The sequence below is a fragment of the Lipomyces arxii genome, assembly GCF_038497795.1.
Source record: "Lipomyces arxii strain Phaff 12-163 unplaced genomic scaffold V1512scaffold_1, whole genome shotgun sequence".
NCBI classification, from domain to species: domain Eukaryota; kingdom Fungi; phylum Ascomycota; class Lipomycetes; order Lipomycetales; family Lipomycetaceae; genus Lipomyces; species Lipomyces arxii.
In genome coordinates this window covers 294,071-314,357 of record NW_027117700.1, presented here as the reverse complement: position 1 = coordinate 314,357, position 20,287 = coordinate 294,071, and the positions used below count along the sequence as shown (strand labels likewise).

General features: G+C 43.9%; 8 protein-coding genes across 8 annotated transcripts; 5 read left to right on the top strand and 3 right to left on the bottom strand.

Annotated features, from left to right (window-relative positions):
* Positions 1-66: 66 nt before the first annotated feature.
* On the top strand, positions 67-2,476 carry V1512DRAFT_231632 (uncharacterized protein). Its single transcript, XM_066913994.1, has 2 exons — positions 67-116; positions 159-2,476. The coding sequence occupies exons 1-2, from the start codon at positions 81-83 to the stop codon at positions 2,403-2,405; spliced, it is 2,283 nt and encodes a 760-aa protein (XP_066774040.1). The 5' UTR covers positions 67-80; the 3' UTR covers positions 2,406-2,476.
* Positions 2,477-2,966: 490 nt separating this feature from the next.
* V1512DRAFT_255974 (uncharacterized protein) lies at positions 2,967-4,328 on the bottom strand. The gene is made up of 2 exons (XM_066914902.1): positions 3,808-4,328; positions 2,967-3,757 (listed from the first exon to the last, which is right to left on the bottom strand). The coding sequence occupies exons 1-2, from the start codon at positions 4,154-4,156 to the stop codon at positions 3,111-3,113; spliced, it is 996 nt and encodes a 331-aa protein (XP_066774039.1). The 5' UTR covers positions 4,157-4,328; the 3' UTR covers positions 2,967-3,110.
* A 2,675-nt stretch (positions 4,329-7,003) lies between these two features.
* V1512DRAFT_250464 (nucleolar protein 12-domain-containing protein) lies at positions 7,004-7,873 on the top strand (the record flags this gene model as incomplete). Its single annotated transcript, XM_066914661.1, has 3 exons — positions 7,004-7,155; positions 7,206-7,311; positions 7,358-7,873. The coding sequence occupies 3 exons, from the start codon at positions 7,004-7,006 to the stop codon at positions 7,871-7,873; spliced, it is 774 nt and encodes a 257-aa protein (XP_066774038.1).
* Positions 7,874-9,528, bottom strand: V1512DRAFT_218155 (EXS family-domain-containing protein). The gene is made up of 3 exons (XM_066913619.1): positions 9,151-9,528; positions 8,419-9,100; positions 7,874-8,373 (listed from the first exon to the last, which is right to left on the bottom strand). Exons 1-3 carry the CDS (start codon positions 9,254-9,256, stop codon positions 7,995-7,997), a joined length of 1,167 nt encoding a protein of 388 aa, XP_066774037.1. The 5' UTR covers positions 9,257-9,528; the 3' UTR covers positions 7,874-7,994.
* A 170-nt stretch (positions 9,529-9,698) lies between these two features.
* On the top strand, positions 9,699-11,307 carry V1512DRAFT_231627 (Pex12 amino terminal region-domain-containing protein). The gene is made up of 6 exons (XM_066913993.1): positions 9,699-9,775; positions 9,821-9,898; positions 9,942-10,099; positions 10,141-10,407; positions 10,451-10,792; positions 10,841-11,307. Exons 1-6 carry the CDS (start codon positions 9,718-9,720, stop codon positions 10,898-10,900), a joined length of 963 nt encoding a protein of 320 aa, XP_066774036.1. The 5' UTR covers positions 9,699-9,717; the 3' UTR covers positions 10,901-11,307.
* Positions 11,308-11,312: 5 nt separating this feature from the next.
* Positions 11,313-12,239, bottom strand: V1512DRAFT_268962 (uncharacterized protein; the record flags this gene model as incomplete). Its single annotated transcript, XM_066917550.1, has 1 exon — positions 11,313-12,239. One exon carries the CDS (start codon positions 12,237-12,239, stop codon positions 11,313-11,315), a length of 927 nt encoding a protein of 308 aa, XP_066774035.1.
* A 1,960-nt stretch (positions 12,240-14,199) lies between these two features.
* V1512DRAFT_244745 (uncharacterized protein) lies at positions 14,200-16,905 on the top strand (the record flags this gene model as incomplete). The annotated part of the gene is made up of 2 exons (XM_066914340.1): positions 14,200-14,539; positions 14,585-16,905. The coding sequence occupies 2 exons, from the start codon at positions 14,200-14,202 to the stop codon at positions 16,903-16,905; spliced, it is 2,661 nt and encodes an 886-aa protein (XP_066774034.1).
* Positions 16,906-17,594: 689 nt separating this feature from the next.
* On the top strand, positions 17,595-20,233 carry V1512DRAFT_255953 (uncharacterized protein). The gene is made up of 2 exons (XM_066914901.1): positions 17,595-18,257; positions 18,311-20,233. The coding sequence occupies exons 1-2, from the start codon at positions 17,897-17,899 to the stop codon at positions 19,990-19,992; spliced, it is 2,043 nt and encodes a 680-aa protein (XP_066774033.1). The 5' UTR covers positions 17,595-17,896; the 3' UTR covers positions 19,993-20,233.
* The last annotated feature ends 54 nt before the right edge of the window (positions 20,234-20,287 follow it).

Below are 20,287 nucleotides of genomic sequence, written 5' to 3'. Positions count from 1 at the left end.
ATTGTAGGGTTAGGGTAAGCAAATCTCAAAAAGATTTTTACTTTTGAGTGCTCCTTTCACCAACACCAAAACCATTCATCATGGCACCACACGTTCGTCCAGAGAACGTGCTGAAGGTATGGACTGTAGTATATGATATGAACAGGACTGACAATTAGCGCGCCGAAGAGTTGCTCGCTGTCGAACAGGCTGGCGATGCTCTCAATTTGCTGCACGAAATCATCACGTCCAAACGAACTCGTAACACTCCAATCGCGTCGTTGGAGCCAATCATGCTTCGGTTTGTTGAGCTGTGCGTGCAGCTACGCAGAGGCAAACTTGCAAAAGAAGGTCTTTATACTTACAAAAACGTGGCGCAAAACACGTCAGTTGGAAGTATTGAAGTCGTGCTCAAACGTTTCATCGATCTCTCAAAGGAGAAAGTCAACGAAGCCCAGGAACAGGCCGATAAAATTGCGCTTGACACGATTGATGATCTTGAAGCTTCAGAAACACCAGAGTCAATCATGCTCTCGACCGTCTCGACCGAGCAGTCAAAGGACAGAACCGACCGTGCTGTCGTGACCCCATGGCTCAAGTTCTTGTGGGAAGCCTACAGAACCGTGCTTGAGATTTTGCGCAACAATGCAAGACTTGAAATCATGTACCAGGCAACCGCGATCCAGGCGTTCCAGTTTTGTTTGAAGTACGCCCGCAAGACCGAGTTCCGCAGACTGTGTGAACTGCTTAGAAACCATCTTCAGAGCGCGTCCAAGAACTTGTCTCAAGTTCATGCAATTAACTTGAACGACCCAGATACTCTCCAGCGCCATCTTGACACCCGGTTCGCGCAGCTCAATGCGGCTGTCGAGCTCGAGCTCTGGCAGGAAGCGTTCCGGTCGGTCGAAGACATTCATACTTTGCTTACCATCTCCAAGCGTCCTCCAAAGCCAGCAATGATGGTCAACTACTACGAGAAGCTGACTAAGATTTTCTTGGTGTCGGACAACTATTTGTTCCATGCTGCTGCTGCGTCAAGATACCATAACTTGCGTCTTCAGACCCGTCCGATGACCGAAGCCGAGGCTTCTCGATCAGCTTCTATCGTGCTTTTGTCTGCAATTGCGATTCCTGTAATTAGCACTTCGAGATTTAGAGCTGGCATGTACGACGTTGACGAGTCCAAGCACAAGAACGTGAGACTGTCTGGCTTACTTGGTCTGTCCAAGGCTCCTAGCCGCGCTTCTTTGCTCAAAGAGGCACTTTCCAAAGGAATTCTCAGCCGAGTCAGACCTGAGATCAATGCCCTTTACCAGATTCTTGAAGTAGATTTCCACCCGCTTTCCATCTGCAGAAAAATCTCTCCAATCATGTCTGAGCTTGTCAAGGATGACGAACTCGCACGGTACATCCAGCCGTTGCACCAGGTCATTCTTACCCGATTGTTCCAGCAGCTGTCGCAGGTGTACGACTCTCTCAAGCTCGACTTCGTTGTCAAGCTCGTCGACTTCCCCGCACCATTCTCTGTCAGCCCGACAACGATTGAGAAGTTTATCATGAATGGGTGCAAGAAGGGCGAGCTTGCAATCAAAATCAACCATGCCGACGACTCGCTTACGTTCGAGTCTGACGTATACGCGACGTCCAAGGCCGCTTCTGACTCCGCCGTGCAGTTGCAGCCGACCCCAACCGAGATTGTCCGGACCGAGCTGTCGCGACTGGCCAAGGCTCTGTTTGCGACTGTCAATCTGGTTGACACGGACTACATCTCGTCGGTCGCTGCTGCCAAGGAAGCGGCTCTGCAGCGCGCTGTCAGTGGCGTCGCGTCCGAGCACAAAGCTGCGCTGGAGCGCAAGAACGTGATTGAGGACCGTTTGAAGCAGGCCGAGACCATTTTGCAGAAGCGTGAGGAGGATGAGAGTCGGAAGCGGGCGCTCAAGTTGCAGCAGGAGCAGGCTGCTGAACAAACCCGATTGGCGGAAGAGATGCGCAAGCGAGAACTCGACCGAATTCGTCGCGAGCAAGACGCGATCATGGAGTTGGAAAAGCGCAAGATCGCGGACGAGATGATCTCGAAGGGAATCAAGATTGCTCCCGGTACGCTCGAGACTATGGATACTGCGCAACTACGCGAGGTCGAGATCGAGCAGACCGAGAAACGTACAAAAGATATCAGTGAACGGATGCGTCTGACCGCCAAACGGATCGACCATCTCGAGCGCGCGTATCGCAAGGCGGAGATTCCGTTGCTCGAGCAGGACTACGAGAAGCAGAAATTGGCAGACAAGGCGTTGCATGAGGAGCGCAGAGCGGCACAAATCGAGACTGCCAAAGCTCAGTTCGAGGCAAAGGTGTTGCTCAAGAAACGATTACGGCGGATGGTGCCCGATTACGAGGAGTACAAGGAGCGATTGCTTCATATGTAGTGTGTTGTGTATTTATTTATTAGACTTTTCAAACATTAATGATAAAGCTCAAAGAGCAATGTTTTTGACAACTTGTATGTTCGCTTTATTTAACACACTGACGTCAGTCTCGTGCCAGTAGGAACATTTAAATAATTCACAGATTAAAAAATAGTTTTGATAAATGTACCAGTGTTACAAGCCTAACCCTTTAATTTGAAACAGACCAAAAAATAGGGCTGATCACAATAGCTAAAATGACCCGATACGAATCCCTTAAAAGCTGCTGAAAAATCTTGCTTAACCCACAAATCTGTAGTTCAAACCCTACGGTCACACAGATTATATACCCTTAAGTTTGTAAGCACAAATGTCAATAAACGCGACGCGTCGATATTCTGACGGGCAAAAATCAGCTCTTCAATTTTTGAAATCGAGATTACTCATAATTAATAACAAAGTGAGGTCTCAATGTCAAACTGTTTTAAATGTTTTTTAAAATAATGTTCTCACTGGTTACCAACAGATGATTGGGACCGCATTGTCAGGTTGTTTAAGTTTTAAAAGAAAACGCAGCGCAAAAAACTTTTGACTTTTGATGATCGAGATTAATTAAGTATAAGTCAATGTAAATTCAAATTACTGAAACACTCTATATGAAGATCCAACGACTTAACAGCAAGCAAAAGCGAACACAGAAGCAAAAACAAGACAAAGTGTTCCTCTTCATGTCAGCGGTTTTTTCAAAACAGCGGAAATCAGATCGCGTAACAACTCATTTTGTATATCTCCCATGCGCTTTACAGCCTGTAATTCTAGCGCAAACATTTGTTCTTGACACTCACGATCCTGCTGTCGCTGTTGCAGCTCGCATTCATATTTTGCTTGACTATACTCACGCATTGCTTGAAGAATCTCACTCTCTTGCTCAGGGGGGATATAATCGGGGATGAGACGGGGGAGGAGACGGAGCATAAAACTGGGCTCATCCCACCCATCCCATTGCATTTTCATCGAATTTTTTTGTTGTTCGTGAGATGCAGAAATTGTTTTCATTATGCACTCTTGATTAGAATTGACAGTGTTAGCAATGCTTTCAAGAAAAGCAGCGACGTCAGTTGCGCTCCAATCTTCCTCAGCTTCAGACGATTCGGCCGTGCCATCTGCCGCGATAGAACCTGATTTTCGGGTTCGACGCGCACCAAGTCTACGAAGCCAGTTAGGCGTCGGGCTACCCTTGCGCTTTAAATCCCGCCCTATGTTCACGTTGCTTCCATCTCCACAAGAATGAGCAGTGCCCTTTGAAATTTCTGGACGGCAATTCATGATTTCGCAAAGAACGTCATAATATGGGGTTTCCACTCTTGGTTTTTCTGTTATGTAGTAAGTACTCAGTGTATGAAAACAATAGCAAAATACATACCGCCAACTTCATCTGTGTCTGTTTTACTTGTGGAGAGCTGTCCATCTTGATACTCCTTTGCTAAAACATTGACTCTATTTTGGATTTCTTTGCCATAGTGAACGACTGCAGCCTTGTGAGCCTCTGATTTTGGTTCCGCGACGTATTGACCAATGGTGGCATGATTTCTCCACAAATCAACAGCTATACTTCGAGCTATCCGGAATCTTTCGGCGTGCACTGACTTGTCACCGTTAGAGGGGTCGCAGATCACTTGCTTGTCTTCGTGTTCCAAGAGATACTTCAATAATCGTCTTGTCTCACAAAAATTGTCCGCCGTCCAGTCAACTAAAGAGTAATCTGTAGACATTGCGACTACAAAACTAACAAGTAGCTGGAATTTCTTTAGCCGGGGTATTTGTTAGAGAGAGAGGTGCTCTAACAAACTGAGTTTGGTGTGCCGGTCAGCAGCAACGTCAACAGAAACAAGCTGCATTTTCCAATTTATGCTTGTTTTCAGGGTTTCAGGGGATTCGGGGTTTCAGATAAAAAAATGTACACGTTTTGGGATTAAAGAACTAGTAACACAATCTTACGGCATAAATAGAGCCCGTCGTTACATATATGGAAATGCCTCAAGATCCACTTCAAACTTTAAAGGGGGATCGCCTAAAGTTAGAATTATGCTTTCCGAAGTTACCAACTTTCGCAATACGGATTCCATCTTCTATTATGTATACCTTCTGAGGCTGTATGGACACACCCCTAAAACATATTCCGTGTTACACTTCTTACCCGCATATTCTTTTTTATGTTTTTCCGGGTCTATTAAGTTTATACTGGACGCAGGCCACACATACCGTAGAATCAAAGGACATCGTAGTAGATCAATCATTATTGCCGTTTGCGTAATGTTTGTTAGCATACCTGCATGAACCAATACATTTCAAAATAAACAGCAATACTGGTAAATGGCACATCAGTGTAAACAGAAACAGTGATCCAATTTGATAAAGGCGCTTTGCACGACGGTAGAGCAATCTATTGCCGCATGTCGTGGAATTCTTTGTAAAAATGATTCATATTAACAACCCCAAATTTTATAGATGAAATTTCAATAATTGTACTGAAAGAACACAGAGCAGGGAGTGAAACAGCGATTGAAATTTGAAATCGAAGCGGTATAAAAATACAAAAATACTTTCATTGTGATGAATGTACTGTGTCGATATTTCAATTCATGTAATAAGGTGGTGGGTGAACAGAAGCTTCTGCGTTGATTAATCTCGCATGCCTGCAAATGCTTGTCAGCCAAAGACTAACATCACCATCATTCATGCACCATGATACCAGTTTGTGGATCAACAAGCTGCTTATACTTTCTAACGAGCTGTGACAAGAAGAAGCCTGTCTAGACACTACAGATAAACACAGTAACAGAAAAACTTAGAATAAATTTCAAAAACCACAGAAACAGTCACCACTACAGCTTTTATTGAACAGCCAGAACATTCGTCAGCACATTGTTTCAATCAGTGCTGTCAACTGCACCTTGCTGTCGCGGAAAACGGAAGCCATGAAGCCTTTATGCACCAGCTTCAAATTTCCTCTAATTCAGCAGATTAACGATTTCAAAGCAAACAGTATATAGAATTAAAGCAACGTCAAAAGTAAAAAAATCATTCGCTTAACTGCGTCGCATATCAAGCTCGACACGCAAATATTAGGGTTCAGGCACTGAGAGGAAGTACCTGTATAGCACTCGATCGAGTGTGATCAGTTTTTCTGTACGCAGCAAATTCATTCTTCGTTCTTTTGCGCCAGTAAATTAATTAATTTGTACGAATGAAATTGTCACACTCAAGTCTAGCTAGAGTCACTAAATTCATTTAACGTTTTAATAGTGGGTATCGTGCCTACTTTTGATGGTTTTGTAAATAAACGTTCACTTTAACAAAATGAATTGATTTGCTTGCATCTTATTCCCTTCCAGTGATTTCTACTTTTGAACCAAAGTTGTTCAGTCAAATTTGGTGCAGTTTTGATTGAATTGGGTCAATTTTGGATTTCAATTCTATTTATCCAGGAGTCCCGCTCTATTGTGATTAGCCCTGTATTTAAATCATCTCTAAATTAAAGGATTAGGTCTGTAAAGTACACAAAACCTGTATGTTTATTTATTTAACTTCCAAATACTAAAACAATTATGCAGCTAGTCTCTGCCAGTTTTGAGTAGCTGCCACTTACGCTACAGACTTACTTACTTAAAAGGGTTTGGTCACCAGATTAATACGCAGCAGCGCAGCACAGCACAGTCTAAGATAGAAATTATAACTATTGCCAGGCTTCTGTGATATTATAATTTATTAATTACCTGAGGTAGTAGCTGGGCAGTTTTAGTTCTCTTTGCTGCACCTCACATTGATCTTTTACAAAGTAAAGAGACATGCATGCACCGGCGATAGGAACCCTGACCCGATCTTGAAGATGCCTCCTGGCCGTAAAATCAAGGAGTACAGTCTCACTCTCACTATGGACAACACTCAAAACTATGCCTCGTCGACCACGGTCTATATCAAGCCACCTCCTTCACTTTCCATCAGCTTCACTAGCGTTGGCTCACCAAACACGGTTCAAGCCTCATACTTTTAAACCCTTTTTACAAACCTCGTCTCGTCTCTACTTTGATCATGTGCGCTAACAATGCACGTCACCAGTCGGTATTGTCTGTAAGTCGTGCGGGTCGCATATGATACTGATAGTAACAGATTTATAATTTTACAGAAGCACGTGGTAAATATATAGACCGATTGAGCGTTCAAAATTAGCCTGGCATTCACATTCTTAAGCATACGCTGTTTTAATACCAGGTGATCAAATGACTGTAAGTGTCGTTTAAAAACATCCGAAGCAACCAGACCCTGACGCATCTGAAGGCGTTAAAAGGAGATAGTTGTAAAATTAACATTTAAAAGGCACGATCAAGACGATCACGGCTTAGAACACTAGTGTATGGCACAGATTACTTTCTACAAAACAAAATCTAATAATCTCTTAGAAAGAAACGAATAACTAGTAAAAGCTCATACATAGTCTTTGTCTCTAAACAGTATTTGTAGGTGTCGATGCCCATAAGTAAGTTACCCGGACATAGAACATCACTAAAAACTTTGAAAGTTCAAGACGCGACGTTGAGCTGATAAACAAGGTCAGAACAATGTCTGAATACAGAACAAACGGGAACTACCGCGGAACAAGTCGCGGCGGTCAACATCGAGGTGGATACAGAGGTGGGCACCGAGGAGGGTTCAAAAGTAGTGGTAACGACCGCCGGCCACGTGAAATCTTGTTTGATACAGATGCTCGAGAGTATGTTTTCTGATCTTTAAACCAATAAGGCGGCTAACACTTTTTGGTAGACAGTATTTGACCGGCTTTCATAAGCGGAATCTGGAACGCAAGGAAAAAGCTGTAGAGCATGCGAAAGAGCGTGAGCGGTGGGAACGACTGGAGGAGCGACGAGAGGTATGCATGTGCAGAAATTACAATGGTTCGAATACTTACGAGATAGATACGGGAACGGAAAAAACAAGACCTGGCCGAACGAGTGGAGCACGCGAGCATGATGTTCAAAGACCAGAAACTAGGGTTTGACGCGTCTAACTCTTCAGACGACGAAAGTGAAAATGAAGAAGATGAAGAATGGCTAGGGATTCAAGACGCGGCAGATGGGGCACATGTCTTAAAGCCGATATTGAAAGGTAAAAGGATCCAAAAATACGAAAAAGACGACGCTACAGATAACAGTCTCATCAGCGGCGATGCGACTGTGATCATTGAAGACTATGATCTGGACCAAGACTTGACTATGCCAGATAGACCATCGCGGCCGCAACAGCCGGATGCAGATGAGGTTTTGAGGAAAAGTCTTGTGCGGGCAGCCTTGTACGCAGACAGAATAAAAAAAATCCAGAACGGCATACAGGTACCTCCCAAAAAAAAGAAAAAGCAGTTTAAATACCTGACGCCGACCGAGAGAAAAGCAAATAAAAGGAAAGAACGGACGTCGCGAAGCAAGCCAATGTAGTCATGACCATGTACAATATTTAATTATAATGCCGAAACTATTAGATACATATAAAGTACACACACCTGTTTTACAAGCGAAAAACCACCGCCAAAACATCAACCTAAATGCAAAATCTATTTTAATCCTTCGCCTCGTGAACCATTGGCACATCCGACACAGGCAGTCGTCCAGAAGACGTAGTCCTGATCCACTCGGTCTCTATCCGCAGCACTAGCCAAATCCATCGTCGTAAAAGCTCGAGCACTTCTAATACAAACACACCACCCTCAAAGTCATTTAAAAAGTATAAGTGAGGTGACAGCTTCAAACTCCACGTGAATCGCAAGATGAAATCCAAACCAATGGCAGCGTAATAAAAACTAGGCGGGAAGTGTAAGATTGACCGTAACCCCCGATTGCTGCTAGACTTTACACTGGTCTCAAACAAAGTCAAATCCCAATCCATCGCCACGTCCCAGTAAAACGAGTACACTGAGTTCACAATCATTGACAACACCCTGCCTTGTTAATATAACTATAACTTGAACGTTGAATACACTTACCATAAGTGATAAACACCTAACTTTTCAAATCCAATGGAGCGCTGAAAAACAGACAGGAAAATAACAGGAAATGTAGTTGAGTATTTGGCAGCATTTAACAGATGCACTCGCTGTTGTCCTCCGCTCCTTATATAATCTATCAAGCACTGTCGCAGTCTGATTGCGTAAGGAACAGAAATAATAATCGGTACCACAAGTCGCCCTCCACATGTTCGATCAGGTATCTCAGCAATAGATCGACGAGAAGTCAGCATACACGACATGATCCAGACATCTCCAAGAACTTTAGTGTACGATGTCAACGCATCCGCAGCCAACACATCTGCAAATCGACTCTCGCGGTCTAATCCACCAATTGAAATCCGTCGCAACGTGCGCAGAAACCGATACCGACCGGATTGTCTGAATGCGATTCCAGGGTAAAAAAAAACAATAGGAATCGTGAAGAAACATAACAATGGAAACAGATCAACTCCCAAAACATGAAATACTGTCCGAGTATAGCCAGATATCCAATAAAGCACACCATTAACAGAATATATCAATGTCAAGACTGTTCCAATTTGAAATACAGACTTATACAGTGGCGGTCCAGCGTGCTGAACATTAAATCGTAGTAAGCTTTCAACATCAATTCTCACTGCAGACAATATATACAATGATAATCCCCATGCCCAAATCCCTATTTCGTATCAGTGCTGCGAATGATGTCTCGTGACAAGTTATACATACCAATTAACAGTGTTGAAATCACACGGTATGGCAGAGGGAAGTAAGCACTGAATAGCTCGTCAATGTTGATATCAACTGGCTCAGTTCCGCTCTCTGTCAAATCCATGTCAGTCGAAACGACGAGTCAAAGATATTTCGCTCGTAAAAGGATCACGCGTAGATGCTGCCGCACCTAGATAACGCGTAGATGTTGCCGCGCCTAAACTGTCACTTTTTAAAAACCAGCCAAACTTTCAATTATATTTATAGAAAAAGATGTGGTGGCTTAGCACATCTCTAGTATATCCAGTCGTAATGTTTAAATAAAAAATGTCAGTAACAATTCTCTGGACTGTGTTCACCGTTAACAGATATAATTGAATCTTCCGCCGGATCCAGTTTTTTTTTGGCTGCATTCCCAACGCCCTTTTAGAGTTTTAAGGCTTTATGAGCCTCTTTTACTGCACATTGTGATTTGTGACTTGTTTTTAAAATTGCCCTTGCCCTATTAGTACAAAACCCATATACTTACATTTTAAACCGAGGTTTTACTGCGATCAAACTGCACTATGGAAGGGTTAGCAAACAATGGCATCTGTTCAGTCACATTCAGATGTGTTTTCGTTCTCATCGGCAGCGGATATTAGTATGAAGCTTAAAAATCGAGTTCGCTATTAAACTAACAGCCTAGTCCGAGCAAGCCAGAAAGATGACCAGATCAGTTCAATGCTAGATGACAAGATAACTACTGTTCTACGCAATATCTACGGTACTTGCGATGCATTATAAAAAGACTTACATTAATAATTTAGGATCGAGATTGTTGCATAGCTGGGATCAAGAAATCTCGTTACTTGCTGCATTGGCTTATCTCAGTTTGACGACTTTGACCAGCGCTCGAACTTTGGGTGAGGAGTATTGCGACATTTTCTTGGTCAATAACTCTCTGACTGCAAGACCGGGCTTATTGGTGCGTTAGTTGTGTATTTGAAAAACTTAACTGAACAATAGCGTCGCGTGGGTTTCGTTGCAACAGGCACAATTGTACCGTACTTATTTGCAAAGGCTGCTCCTCGGCTGCAGCGAGCAGTCAAAACGAAACTAGACAAGTTAGAAACAGGCGGAGGTGGGAGTCTGAGATCGCGAATCCGAAAAGTACTATATAGAAACCTGCACAGTCTCACCTCAGGAGAGGCATTGACCGCGCTACACATGGCCCTGTTTTACTTTTATGGATCATATTATCACGTTTCCAAACGGCTCTGGGGATTACGCTATGTATGTTTTGTGCTGCTTAGTCAAAGCGTGTACTAATGGGTAGATTTTTCCGCGACATTTACAACAGCACGAACAGAGACCAGGTTACGAAATCCTCGGCCTGCTGCTGTCTTGTCAGCTGTTAATTAAGTCAATGCGCGAAGCACGACTCCTGCTTCCGTCGTTACACAGGCCCGAGCCACAGTCCAACGTAACCGAGAAAAAAATTACCCCAGTCGACGACCGAAGGGCCTCAACAGACTTATCTGACCCGAACCAGCTCCCGTACATCCCGGAACAATCGCGCAAGTGCACACTCTGTTTGTCATACATGACCGATCCTGCCACAACGCCATGCGGCCATATCTTCTGTTGGACCTGCATATGTGAGTGGTGTAGCGAAAAGGTAAGAATGTCTGTGTTTGTCTGACAGGACTTTACTGACGAAACAAAGCCTGAATGTCCTTTGTGCAGACAGCCATCAAAGGAACAGAATTTATTGCTGCTGACATAACATATTAGTCATTTATCCGCATGGCTTTACCACACGATATGAGGCTCAAAGTTTATTTGGATATGAGGCGTGAACCAAACTAGGGAGCGAAACATGCATAAAAAATCTGAAGGTTTTCTAGGTGCTGCATTGATACAGTCTGTGCTACTTCCGAAATCGGATATTATGCCAGCCACTAACTGTCTACAATGCCAGCCACTGCCTGTCCACAATGGGAATGCGGTCACGTAGCACAGATCTCCAGAGTCTCGTCGATCTGCAGGGGTCAGTCAAGACGATGAGGGTGCGGTGCATTACATTTAATAGTATTATTAAAATTAAAGTAGCTGGTAAAGACGCCTGTTTATCCAAAACGAGAGCCAAATGTATCACAAGTAGCAAATAAAAATAAATGAACCCAGCTTAAATCAAACTACTGAATTAGTCCTCCACGTTTTGCGTAATGGCCAGGTGACCGGCCCCTAACCATGATGCCGCTAGTTGAAACTCTCTGAAGTTCAAAGTACCGTACCTGCTGCTCCTGTCCCGAAGATAACGTTATTTCTGGCGACCGTAAAGGCTCTGGAAGATCTGACTCGGACACAGCCGCATACAAGACCGCGACCAATCTGAATGTCTGTTGGGCAGTATTTTTCCGGCCGTTGTTGGCAGTAGCTTGTTTGAACTGTATCCGTTCGAAGCAGACAACTTCCTGAGCGTGTATTGATGAGCCGTTGACACTGCCATCAAGCCTGATCTCGGAAGGTTCGTAAGGGAAGTCGCTATTGAGATCAGATCCAGGCGTTGGCAATGGATTTCCGACTGGTGTGGCCAATATGCGGCCGTCTCCCATAGTTGGTGATATACGTGTCATGACCGGATCGCGACGGGGGCCGTTGTCACGTTTAGAAGTATGCTGGACGAGACTGATCGGTCGGCTTGTGCTCTCGTCTTCTGCATAGATTGCTGTAGTGAAGTACTTCACTGGCACACTAATCAGAGGTCTTTCTCGATCGATCTGGACTGAGAACGTGAAATCAGTCAATGGTGGCATTTGACGATGGAGATGAGAAGAGAATCTAGAAGTCGGCGCTCGTCTAAGCAAAGGAATATCAAATTTGACTGCTACTGTGACTGCAAGATAATTGCGTCTATAAGCAACCCATCTTCCGGAATCGAAGCGTAGTCCTCGAGACACACAGGCATTAATTTGAATTCTTGTTGCATTCCCGGCATGTTTTAAAGAATTGTTTGAGGTTGACGGAGTCTTCGGATGGCACAAGACTGATCTAACAGCATAAGGAAAGACGAAATGCAGACCAGCTGAATCAGCATCATCAGGATAGATTGATCTTGTCATTGACGTTATATCAAGCACAGAAGGATGGCATAACGGAGTACTCTTTGGAGCGACGACCGAAGAAGGATGTGAAATAAGTTTGAGAGTAGTCATTTGCTTGGTAGTGGTAGTTTAAATAGAGACACACAAGAGAAACTCAGAAGGAGTAAATGGCCCATTATAAAGAAGTCCAGGCCACGAAACACGCCCACAATCAACGACCTGTTACACGTATAGTAAGTCATGACCTAATTAGGAAGTCTAAGTGGTCTCGGACGCGTCCGACCACACGCGTCTCAGGCGTCGTCTGTGCGACACTCAACTCGGCCACAAACTTCCCGCGCTGTGCTGTTTTAGGAAGTCTAATGAAAAGTCAAAGCGCGCTCTCTTTATTCTTGTGCTACTCTGTGCCATATCTCCCGTTCAAACCCTAAACTTATACAGTCCTCAATAATGATAACATGGAGATCAACCACAATTGCTATACGAGACCCCTCGACTTTATGACAACAGAGCACACAGAGTGACACAAGCACGTGCAAGAATATCTCCTAATTGCTAGTGGCGTTTAAATTGATCAAAGCTCATCTTCGAGTTTAATTTAGAAACGAAGCCAAAGAGCTGTATTGCCGCCTGTCCACAAAGAATATTTAATCCATTGTTGTTAAAGCACAGTGCCGTAGACGTCTTTAAGCATCGGAAGATACCTATGGGCCAATATAAGTTTGATGGTTGGCACGATAAATAAATCAATTCTTACATCTTCATACATGCCAGTATCATACTCATGAACGAATTTTGTTTTGTAGCCATATAACCACGTTTAATTATGTGCATACACACAACGCGCCGTACCAACTCAGCTCTTGTTAATCGTGGACACAAACGAAATCAGAACGAACTTACAATGATAGAAACCCACAAAACCTGCTCAAATTAGTGATTGGCAGTTGAAGTTCTGGTCTTGAATACCATATTTGGAAAGTCGCTGGTCTTGACCACAATGGCGAGACCGACAAGCTGGCTAATGCTACAGCCAAGGGGATTAGACAAATTAATCCAATAACTACCTAAAGAGATCTCAAAGTCAAATATCTGGCAGATTTGGCAAGACAATCGTCAACCGATGCAGAAATACGACCGTTCAATCATACTGTAGCGTAGCAGCATTCCCTATCACCTGTGTGGCTAGCAACATAATCAGATCTTCGTCAGTCTTAATCTCGCTTAATTCGTCCGGAGTCCATATGTCACACACCCCATAGGTTGATCCTGCTCTTGATCCTACCTTCACTATTTTGCGCATACAACTGATGCATATCTATCGCATACCAGACAGCATCTGATCAGCGACCGAAGTCGTACATAAGAGAACACCTCCAAAGGAATTTGCCGCCCAGTCCTAAACGAAAACCAAACTCGACTTCGCCAGTCAATTTAAATCATCTCAATCTCTACGAAACTCATGCCTTCGTCAGTTATAGCAGCGGTGGTCACTAAAAGTCCATCTTCGCAACCTGTGCCAGTTCATATGCTGTTTCTTAGTGGTACAAACAATCACGTCTTAGCAATCTTCAATCAAGTACCACCAAGCTTGAAATCTCGGAAACCTTGACCTAAACACACGCCGCAACCTTAATACAGTAAACATACGAAAACCTCAGCCCCTGAATATAATGTCAGCAGCGGGAATGGTTGAATCCAATAAAATTATTTGGGCTACAAAAAACAATCAGTAACCATTTTGACAGATATTTACAGAACGCTTGTGAAAATTAGGGGCGTGGTTTTTAACGCTGCGTAGCAAACTTGTTGCTTAAGTCTGAACTATCTGTCAAATTTTTAGCAGCCGAAATCACATGTCCATGAATTTATTTGCAAGTTGTAGACACATTCAGCTAGTGGTTTTAACATATTTTGGAAGCGCTGGTGCACGCAGTTTGATTTGGGCGCACAGACTTGACGAGCGAGGATACCGTCCATGCGTCGAGAGCTAACCCGCCGGCTAATCCACCAGCTCAGTTGGTTAGAGTTGTGTGCTCTTCCTGCATTCGACCAGCCACTGGTGCGGCCTAGACGAGGTCAATTGCGGACTCGGGCTGGGGTCAGCTGTGCATTGCATCGCATGGTAACGACGCGTTTGTATACTGTGCGCGAGAACAGTCGGCCGTCAGTTCCAGTGCCGCAAAAACAGTCATGGTCCAAACACAGACGGAAGCATGCATTCAAGTTTACCAACAGTGATGTTGCAGAACTACTTGATTTACGAACCAGTTCGGACGAGTTTATGCGAGAACTGTTTTTAGGTGATGGCGTACAAGGTCAGTAAATCTTGCCGAGTAAGAGTGAGAAATTAACAATGACAGATGCGAAAGCATCAGACGATGATTTTGGAACAGCTATGCAGCGAGAGCCGAAACCACTTTTTGAATCAAACATACCACGGAGTGTATATTTTAAAGCAGCACCCACAACACATACAACGAAATTAGAACAGTCTGTAATAGGCGTGCGTAAAGAGAATGAACAGTTTTCAGAAAACAAATCTCAGACGATAGATGTCAAATTACGTCTTGCGTCCGAATTTCATATGGAGGATGGTCTTGCAGCAGCAATTTTGCCTGTTATTCCAGATGGACCAATGAGATTCCGGTTAAGCTTTTTGTCAAAGAACAATATGCTCACGCTTGGAATCTGTCTTGAGCTTCTACGGCAAGTTCGTATAGACGCAAGCACGGCTAAGAAAGTGCATCAATTCGCCAAACAGAACTTGGTGCCACTACTAAAGTTTAAACGCTATGATTTACTTGTCGAGGACTTTAACCGCGCTCAGGCTGGCACAGAATTGCTTCTACTGCAAAAACTATGCGCCATCATTCAGGGGCAAGAGCTGGCGCGGGTTTCGACTTTGGACGCATTGTCAAAACTAACGTTTAAAATTGCTCCCGAGAATATGGCGCAGTTATTACTCAGTATTCGAAACTGCGAGGAACTTAAACGTGCATGCAGGCTACTGAGTCCGCCAGACTTTCAATACGATCATAGTCCTGACCGTTGGCTGCTAAGACAGGTTGGTATCATTGCTCGCCAGACAGTGGCAGGAGCGAGACGGTTGTTAATTATGATTCTTTTGCATTTGGCTTTGGAGTTTCGGCATGATTTTTTGTGTGGTTCCATGGTCATTAATTTTTTTCGGGCCGCGCCAGAAGAAGAACGGCCACGGTTGATACCGCCGATGCTGATTAATATGATCATAGACCACATTTTGTCCACATTAGAAATGAAGCGAGATCCGATGTTAGCCGAGCATGTCGTGCAGCTTTGGAAGCATCTACTTCAAGTCGGTGGACAACTTACGACTGGCCAGCAATTTAAGCTGATGGAGATTTCAATCAAATTGAACTATCGACCTCCAACAATTTCAAGCGGACCAGATGCAGTGCTTCAAATGATCCGAGAGCAAACTGTCGTTCGACAAGTTCCACTGTCGTTTTACTGGAAAGTTATTGAACAGCATTTAAAGGCTAAGAATGTTCCTGGTGCATTGAGAAATGCAAATTTGATGCTTGAACAGGAAGAGCAAATGTCTGCACATCCACCGGCACTGATGGCGGACTTGTTGCACGAGCTGACCAGGAACAGAATGTACATGGACGCCAACAAGCTGGTTGCGCGCATGGACAAAAAAACTATTTTGGCGCCGGTCATGCTAGAGCAACTGGTTAATTTCTGTGCTCGAACAGAAAATTCTGGTCTTGGTGAGCAGCTGATAGCATTGATTCCACGGCCATTTTCACGACAGATGTTACGGCAGCTTTTGTTCTACAGCCTTCGCATGAAAGACGACCACGGTCGAGATGCGGTCATTGCCATGTTACAGAAGCCGGTCTATAACAATTTATCAGTCGAGGAGCTCGGCATGCTGGCTGATCAGGTGTACGACAGAGACGGATTAGAGCTCACGTCTGAGTTTGTGCAAAATCTGCCTGAGGAGTTTCAGCCCAGTGTTTGGCGCTCAGTGCTAGGCAAAGCTCTGTTGGACAAGGCTGATAGTTTTGCGATTAAAGCAGCCAGCAAAAGTAAGCGAGACAGCGACGGGTATTATCTCAACATGATGTTGACTTTTGTTGCTCGCACAACCGGCGTTTCTAGTGCAATAAAAGTCGTACGGAAGTTGATTGAACATCCAGTTAGAAAACACGGAGCATTGCCGGCGTTTGCTACTTCAGAAATGCGTATAGCCGCTCGTGCATTATCTGAAAACATCAGTGACAGACCAACATTCACAAACCATTTCCGCTTTTCAAAGACGTCGGCAATTCTCCCTGAACTGTTTCTGGAGCCGGGCCCGCACAGCGCGATTGCAAGCACAAGAGAACACATGCTTAATGACAAGCAACGAACGAACAAGTTTCAGGTCATCACGCGTAACGAGCCAGACATGTCGTTGTTTGATGGCTGTCCTAGACCTAATATTGTGACCCTAGTGATTCTCGGTCGGTTAGCATTAGCCGAGAAAAACGAGCATGCATTCAATTGGCTATTATTGACGCTGGAAAGCTTTGGGATGCATCCAGACGACATTAAACATACATTTGAGAGCGATGTTTCGAGATACAAACGAGGGCTACCGATGACCAAGCATGGTGAGCAAGAGAGGTTAAGTCACACGATCTTGGAGATGTAAATAGCTTCAAGATCATTCTTATTTCCTATGTATACAGGTTACATGAAATATCTTGTTTGGCTGCTTACGGCTGCAGTTTAATCCGGCACTTTTAATTAACGTTGAGTCATGCCAATCACAAATTCTGATCCATAGTTTTTGCAGATGGCCTACGTTACACATGGGGTTATCAAACCGTCTAGTATACTGCGTTTTAAGCATGTTAAAGCCCGGATGAAATGGATCAGCCCCTATCGTATACAATTGATCGCATCTCCAAAATAGAATATTCTTACAGCGGTACTCTTCAAACTTATTTGTCACCTTCTTGAATTTACTCAAAACCGAGGTTCCCTAATTTTTAGCGCGTCGCTAACGTGGCTTCCAAGCTTTTATTGACATGTTGACAGCAAGATCTCCGTATTTGACTGCTGACTTTTTATTACACAAATCTTGATAGAGAAAATTGTAATACAAACAGAAATTACAGTACAAACAGACTTTAATTTTCTTATGCTTGTAGTCTTAACTGTTGAAATATAGGGTCAAGAATAAGTTCATCATGGCATAAATAAGGTATGCGGAGTTGGTTTACCACGTGGCAGCCACAGTCCGGTTTAGGGGGTTTATGTTCATGAACCGTTATCGCCAAATAACGGTGGCTTAGATTGTCGTGAGATTGTATAGATTCTTTGTTTTATTTAATAAATGAATTTTGCAAGTTCAGTAGAACAGCATCACATAACTATAATTGAAGATAGTCGTTCGTAATTTGGTCTATTAAGCGAAATAACTGACATCTGCGGTATACGCGCGCAAGCGAAGTATTAGTCTCCAGCTCATCACGGCCCCATCTCACTCAACCGCAGTTTATCCCTTATTTGTCCAGTCTTTGATCTCTAACCCTTCAGCTATTTGTGCTACAACCCATATCGTCCGTATTCTTGTACGACCTAGAAGGTCTGTGCCCCACCTTGCATCATTTCACGGTCATTCAAATGCTCTATGCGAAATGCAGCACTATTATCTTCGTAACGAATATCATCCAGACAATGTTACATCTGCCAGTCAAAGTACTTCCGCTTTATCGCCTTTTTTGACAGCTTTTACAGGAGTCGAGTACTTGGCTTCGCCTACATCCTTGTTTTCAACGGCTGCCGCGCCGTCAACGTTTGAGTATCCGCTACAGCCTCGTACTATCAGAACTGGCACAGTGCAACCTGTTGCCGGGGCTTCAAATACGCAGCAGACTACAAAAAACAACGATAGAGTAATTACTCAGATACCTGAGGTGTCTAGTGCAACAAGTACACGAGTACGAGTCTTTACACCAGGACATAGACGACGAGCATCTGTGCCTCGAAGCCGAAATGGTATTTACGCTTCACAATATTGAAGTGAAATTCACGCTAATTAACTTTCACAGGATGTTGGACATGCAGGTTGCGCCGCAAAAAATGCCCTGAAGAACGGCCCGCGTGTTCGGCCTGTATCAGACTATCATTGACCTGTGATGGATACGGTGTAAGACCAGAGTTCATGAAGTCGCCACAAGCTATGGATAGCATGCGTCAAACAATCAGACAAAACATTAGAGCCTATAAAACGCGTCAAGGCTCGTTTGACTCATCGGCAGAAGCGAGGTCACAGACGCGAAACTTGTCACAATCTTCAATGCGTGAAGATATACAGGAACTGTCTTCAGTGACGTCGCTGTCACCACCAGCAGACATTAGATTCATGCAATCAGCAAGATTGCAGGCTCTTCCTCGATTTCTAGACATCGACATTGTTTCGCTCCAAATTCAGCCGACGACTTTGTCGCTTTTGTCGCTATACGTGCATGAAGTTCCGTCTTCTGTGCTCGATGAGTCAATGGACCCTCCAACTCAAATTTTTTTGGCGCTGATATATTTCCGTATGACAGCACGTCTACTATTTCCAGCACTGTTCCTGCAAGCAGACGACAACGTCGATGTCAAGCTTATCATGTATGACTGTGTGATTCGAGACAAATGGCTTTGGCGCAGCGTGTGCGATCTTGCTTCGGTCTATAGATCTGTTGTTGAACAAAAACATGCAAGACTTGAAAATCTTTCATTTTTGCAGTCAGTGCAAGCTAGAATCGACAGCGAAGTAGACATCGTGATGGCAACACCGAGACAAAGTCTGTCCGAGCAGCATTTGGCAACTACAATGTTTTTAATTTGGAACGTGCTCACTTTGAACAGGCTCATTGGGCTGATTGATACGTCGTCGCTACAGAAACTATCAAGACTGGTGTCTCATTTGAGTCTTCTTAGCGCCCGGTCACCAATCTCTCACCCAATTGTCCGAATTGTAGTCGCTCACGCAATGTATACCGATCTGGTGCTAGCATCCATGTCTACACACCCGCAAATTCTCGCAGGGATATATTCCGACATGCTGACAGCTCACCTTCACGGCAGTCCAATTTTCAAAACTGGAGCCGGTACCGATGTGCCGGTAGTGACGTATTTGCTATTGCTGTTATCTAAAGCAATTTCGTTAAATCACGAACAGGAAAAAAGTACCAAATCTGTTCTAGAGCTGGAGTCAGTCTTATGTGCGCTTGATGGATTCGTACTTGATCCAGACGCCGAAAAGTCAACGACAGAAAGATGCAGCCAAATGTTTAGGCTTGCTGTAATTGTCTACTTATCCTGCTCGATGGGACAAGGTACACATGCGCAGATCCGGCAATCCAAAAAAGTACAAGATTGCGTAGCCCAATTTTGTGAACTTGTTGCAAAGAATTTCCTCTCTCATTCACAGGCTAACATGGATGCAGACATGTCAGACTCCATGTGTCAACAAGAACTGGAACGCACAATGGCTTGGAGTTTGATAGTGGTCGGTGCAGTCACACTACCAGATGCTAAAATAGTCACAATGCTTTCTGGCAAACCAACTGAGCTGTCATGTCGGATCGTGCTTCAAAGCGTTTTTGACAGGTGCGTTTATCTGCGAGAATTTGGTGGCTGGAATCGAACTTGGACAGTTATCAGAACTACGTGGACTGAACCAAGATGGAGCAACAGCTCGTCTTGGGCTGACCGAGTATGTGACTCTCTCGCTTTACTATGACATGACCAACTCAGATTTCACTATGTGCTTATAAAAGTAGTTCAGTTCGAGGTTGGGGACATTACTACCAGGACAATTGGATGAGATCCCATTATTTTGAGTAACACAGCTCACACCTCGTACATCGGATTAGGGTAAAAATCTTTTTTGGTTAGCTCAAGCTTGATATGCAATTTTGTCAATATTTTTGCATTTAGGAATTAACTATGGAGTAAGAACATATAATATAGAAATAAATACCATGAAAGAATTCAATTGAGTATATAAATACAATGAATTGCTTGGGTCACAAGAG

Excerpts from the sequence above, each read along its gene's own strand:
- V1512DRAFT_255953 (XM_066914901.1), top strand. The coding sequence starts at position 17,897 with ATGCAGCACTATTATCTTCGTAACGAATATCATCCAGACAATGTTACA. Across the intron at positions 18,258-18,310 it reads TGTGCCTCGAAGCCGAAATG|GATGTTGGACATGCAGGTTG; the intron begins GTATTTACGCTT and ends TAACTTTCACAG.
- V1512DRAFT_255974 (XM_066914902.1), bottom strand. The coding sequence starts at position 4,156 with ATGTCTACAGATTACTCTTTAGTTGACTGGACGGCGGACAATTTTTGT. Across the intron at positions 3,758-3,807 it reads AGACACAGATGAAGTTGGCG|AAAAACCAAGAGTGGAAACC; the intron begins GTATGTATTTTG and ends ACTACATAACAG.
- V1512DRAFT_231632 (XM_066913994.1), top strand. The coding sequence starts at position 81 with ATGGCACCACACGTTCGTCCAGAGAACGTGCTGAAG. Across the intron at positions 117-158 it reads GTCCAGAGAACGTGCTGAAG|CGCGCCGAAGAGTTGCTCGC; the intron begins GTATGGACTGTA and ends ACTGACAATTAG.
- V1512DRAFT_218155 (XM_066913619.1), bottom strand. The coding sequence starts at position 9,256 with ATGGATTTGACAGAGAGCGGAACTGAGCCAGTTGATATCAACATTGAC. Across the intron at positions 9,101-9,150 it reads GATTTCAACACTGTTAATTG|GGATTTGGGCATGGGGATTA; the intron begins GTATGTATAACT and ends GATACGAAATAG. Across the intron at positions 8,374-8,418 it reads TTAGGTGTTTATCACTTATG|GGTGTTGTCAATGATTGTGA; the intron begins GTAAGTGTATTC and ends TTAACAAGGCAG.
- V1512DRAFT_231627 (XM_066913993.1), top strand. The coding sequence starts at position 9,718 with ATGGCATCTGTTCAGTCACATTCAGATGTGTTTTCGTTCTCATCGGCA. Across the intron at positions 10,100-10,140 it reads CTGCAAGACCGGGCTTATTG|CGTCGCGTGGGTTTCGTTGC; the intron begins GTGCGTTAGTTG and ends ACTGAACAATAG. Across the intron at positions 10,408-10,450 it reads GGCTCTGGGGATTACGCTAT|ATTTTTCCGCGACATTTACA; the intron begins GTATGTTTTGTG and ends ACTAATGGGTAG.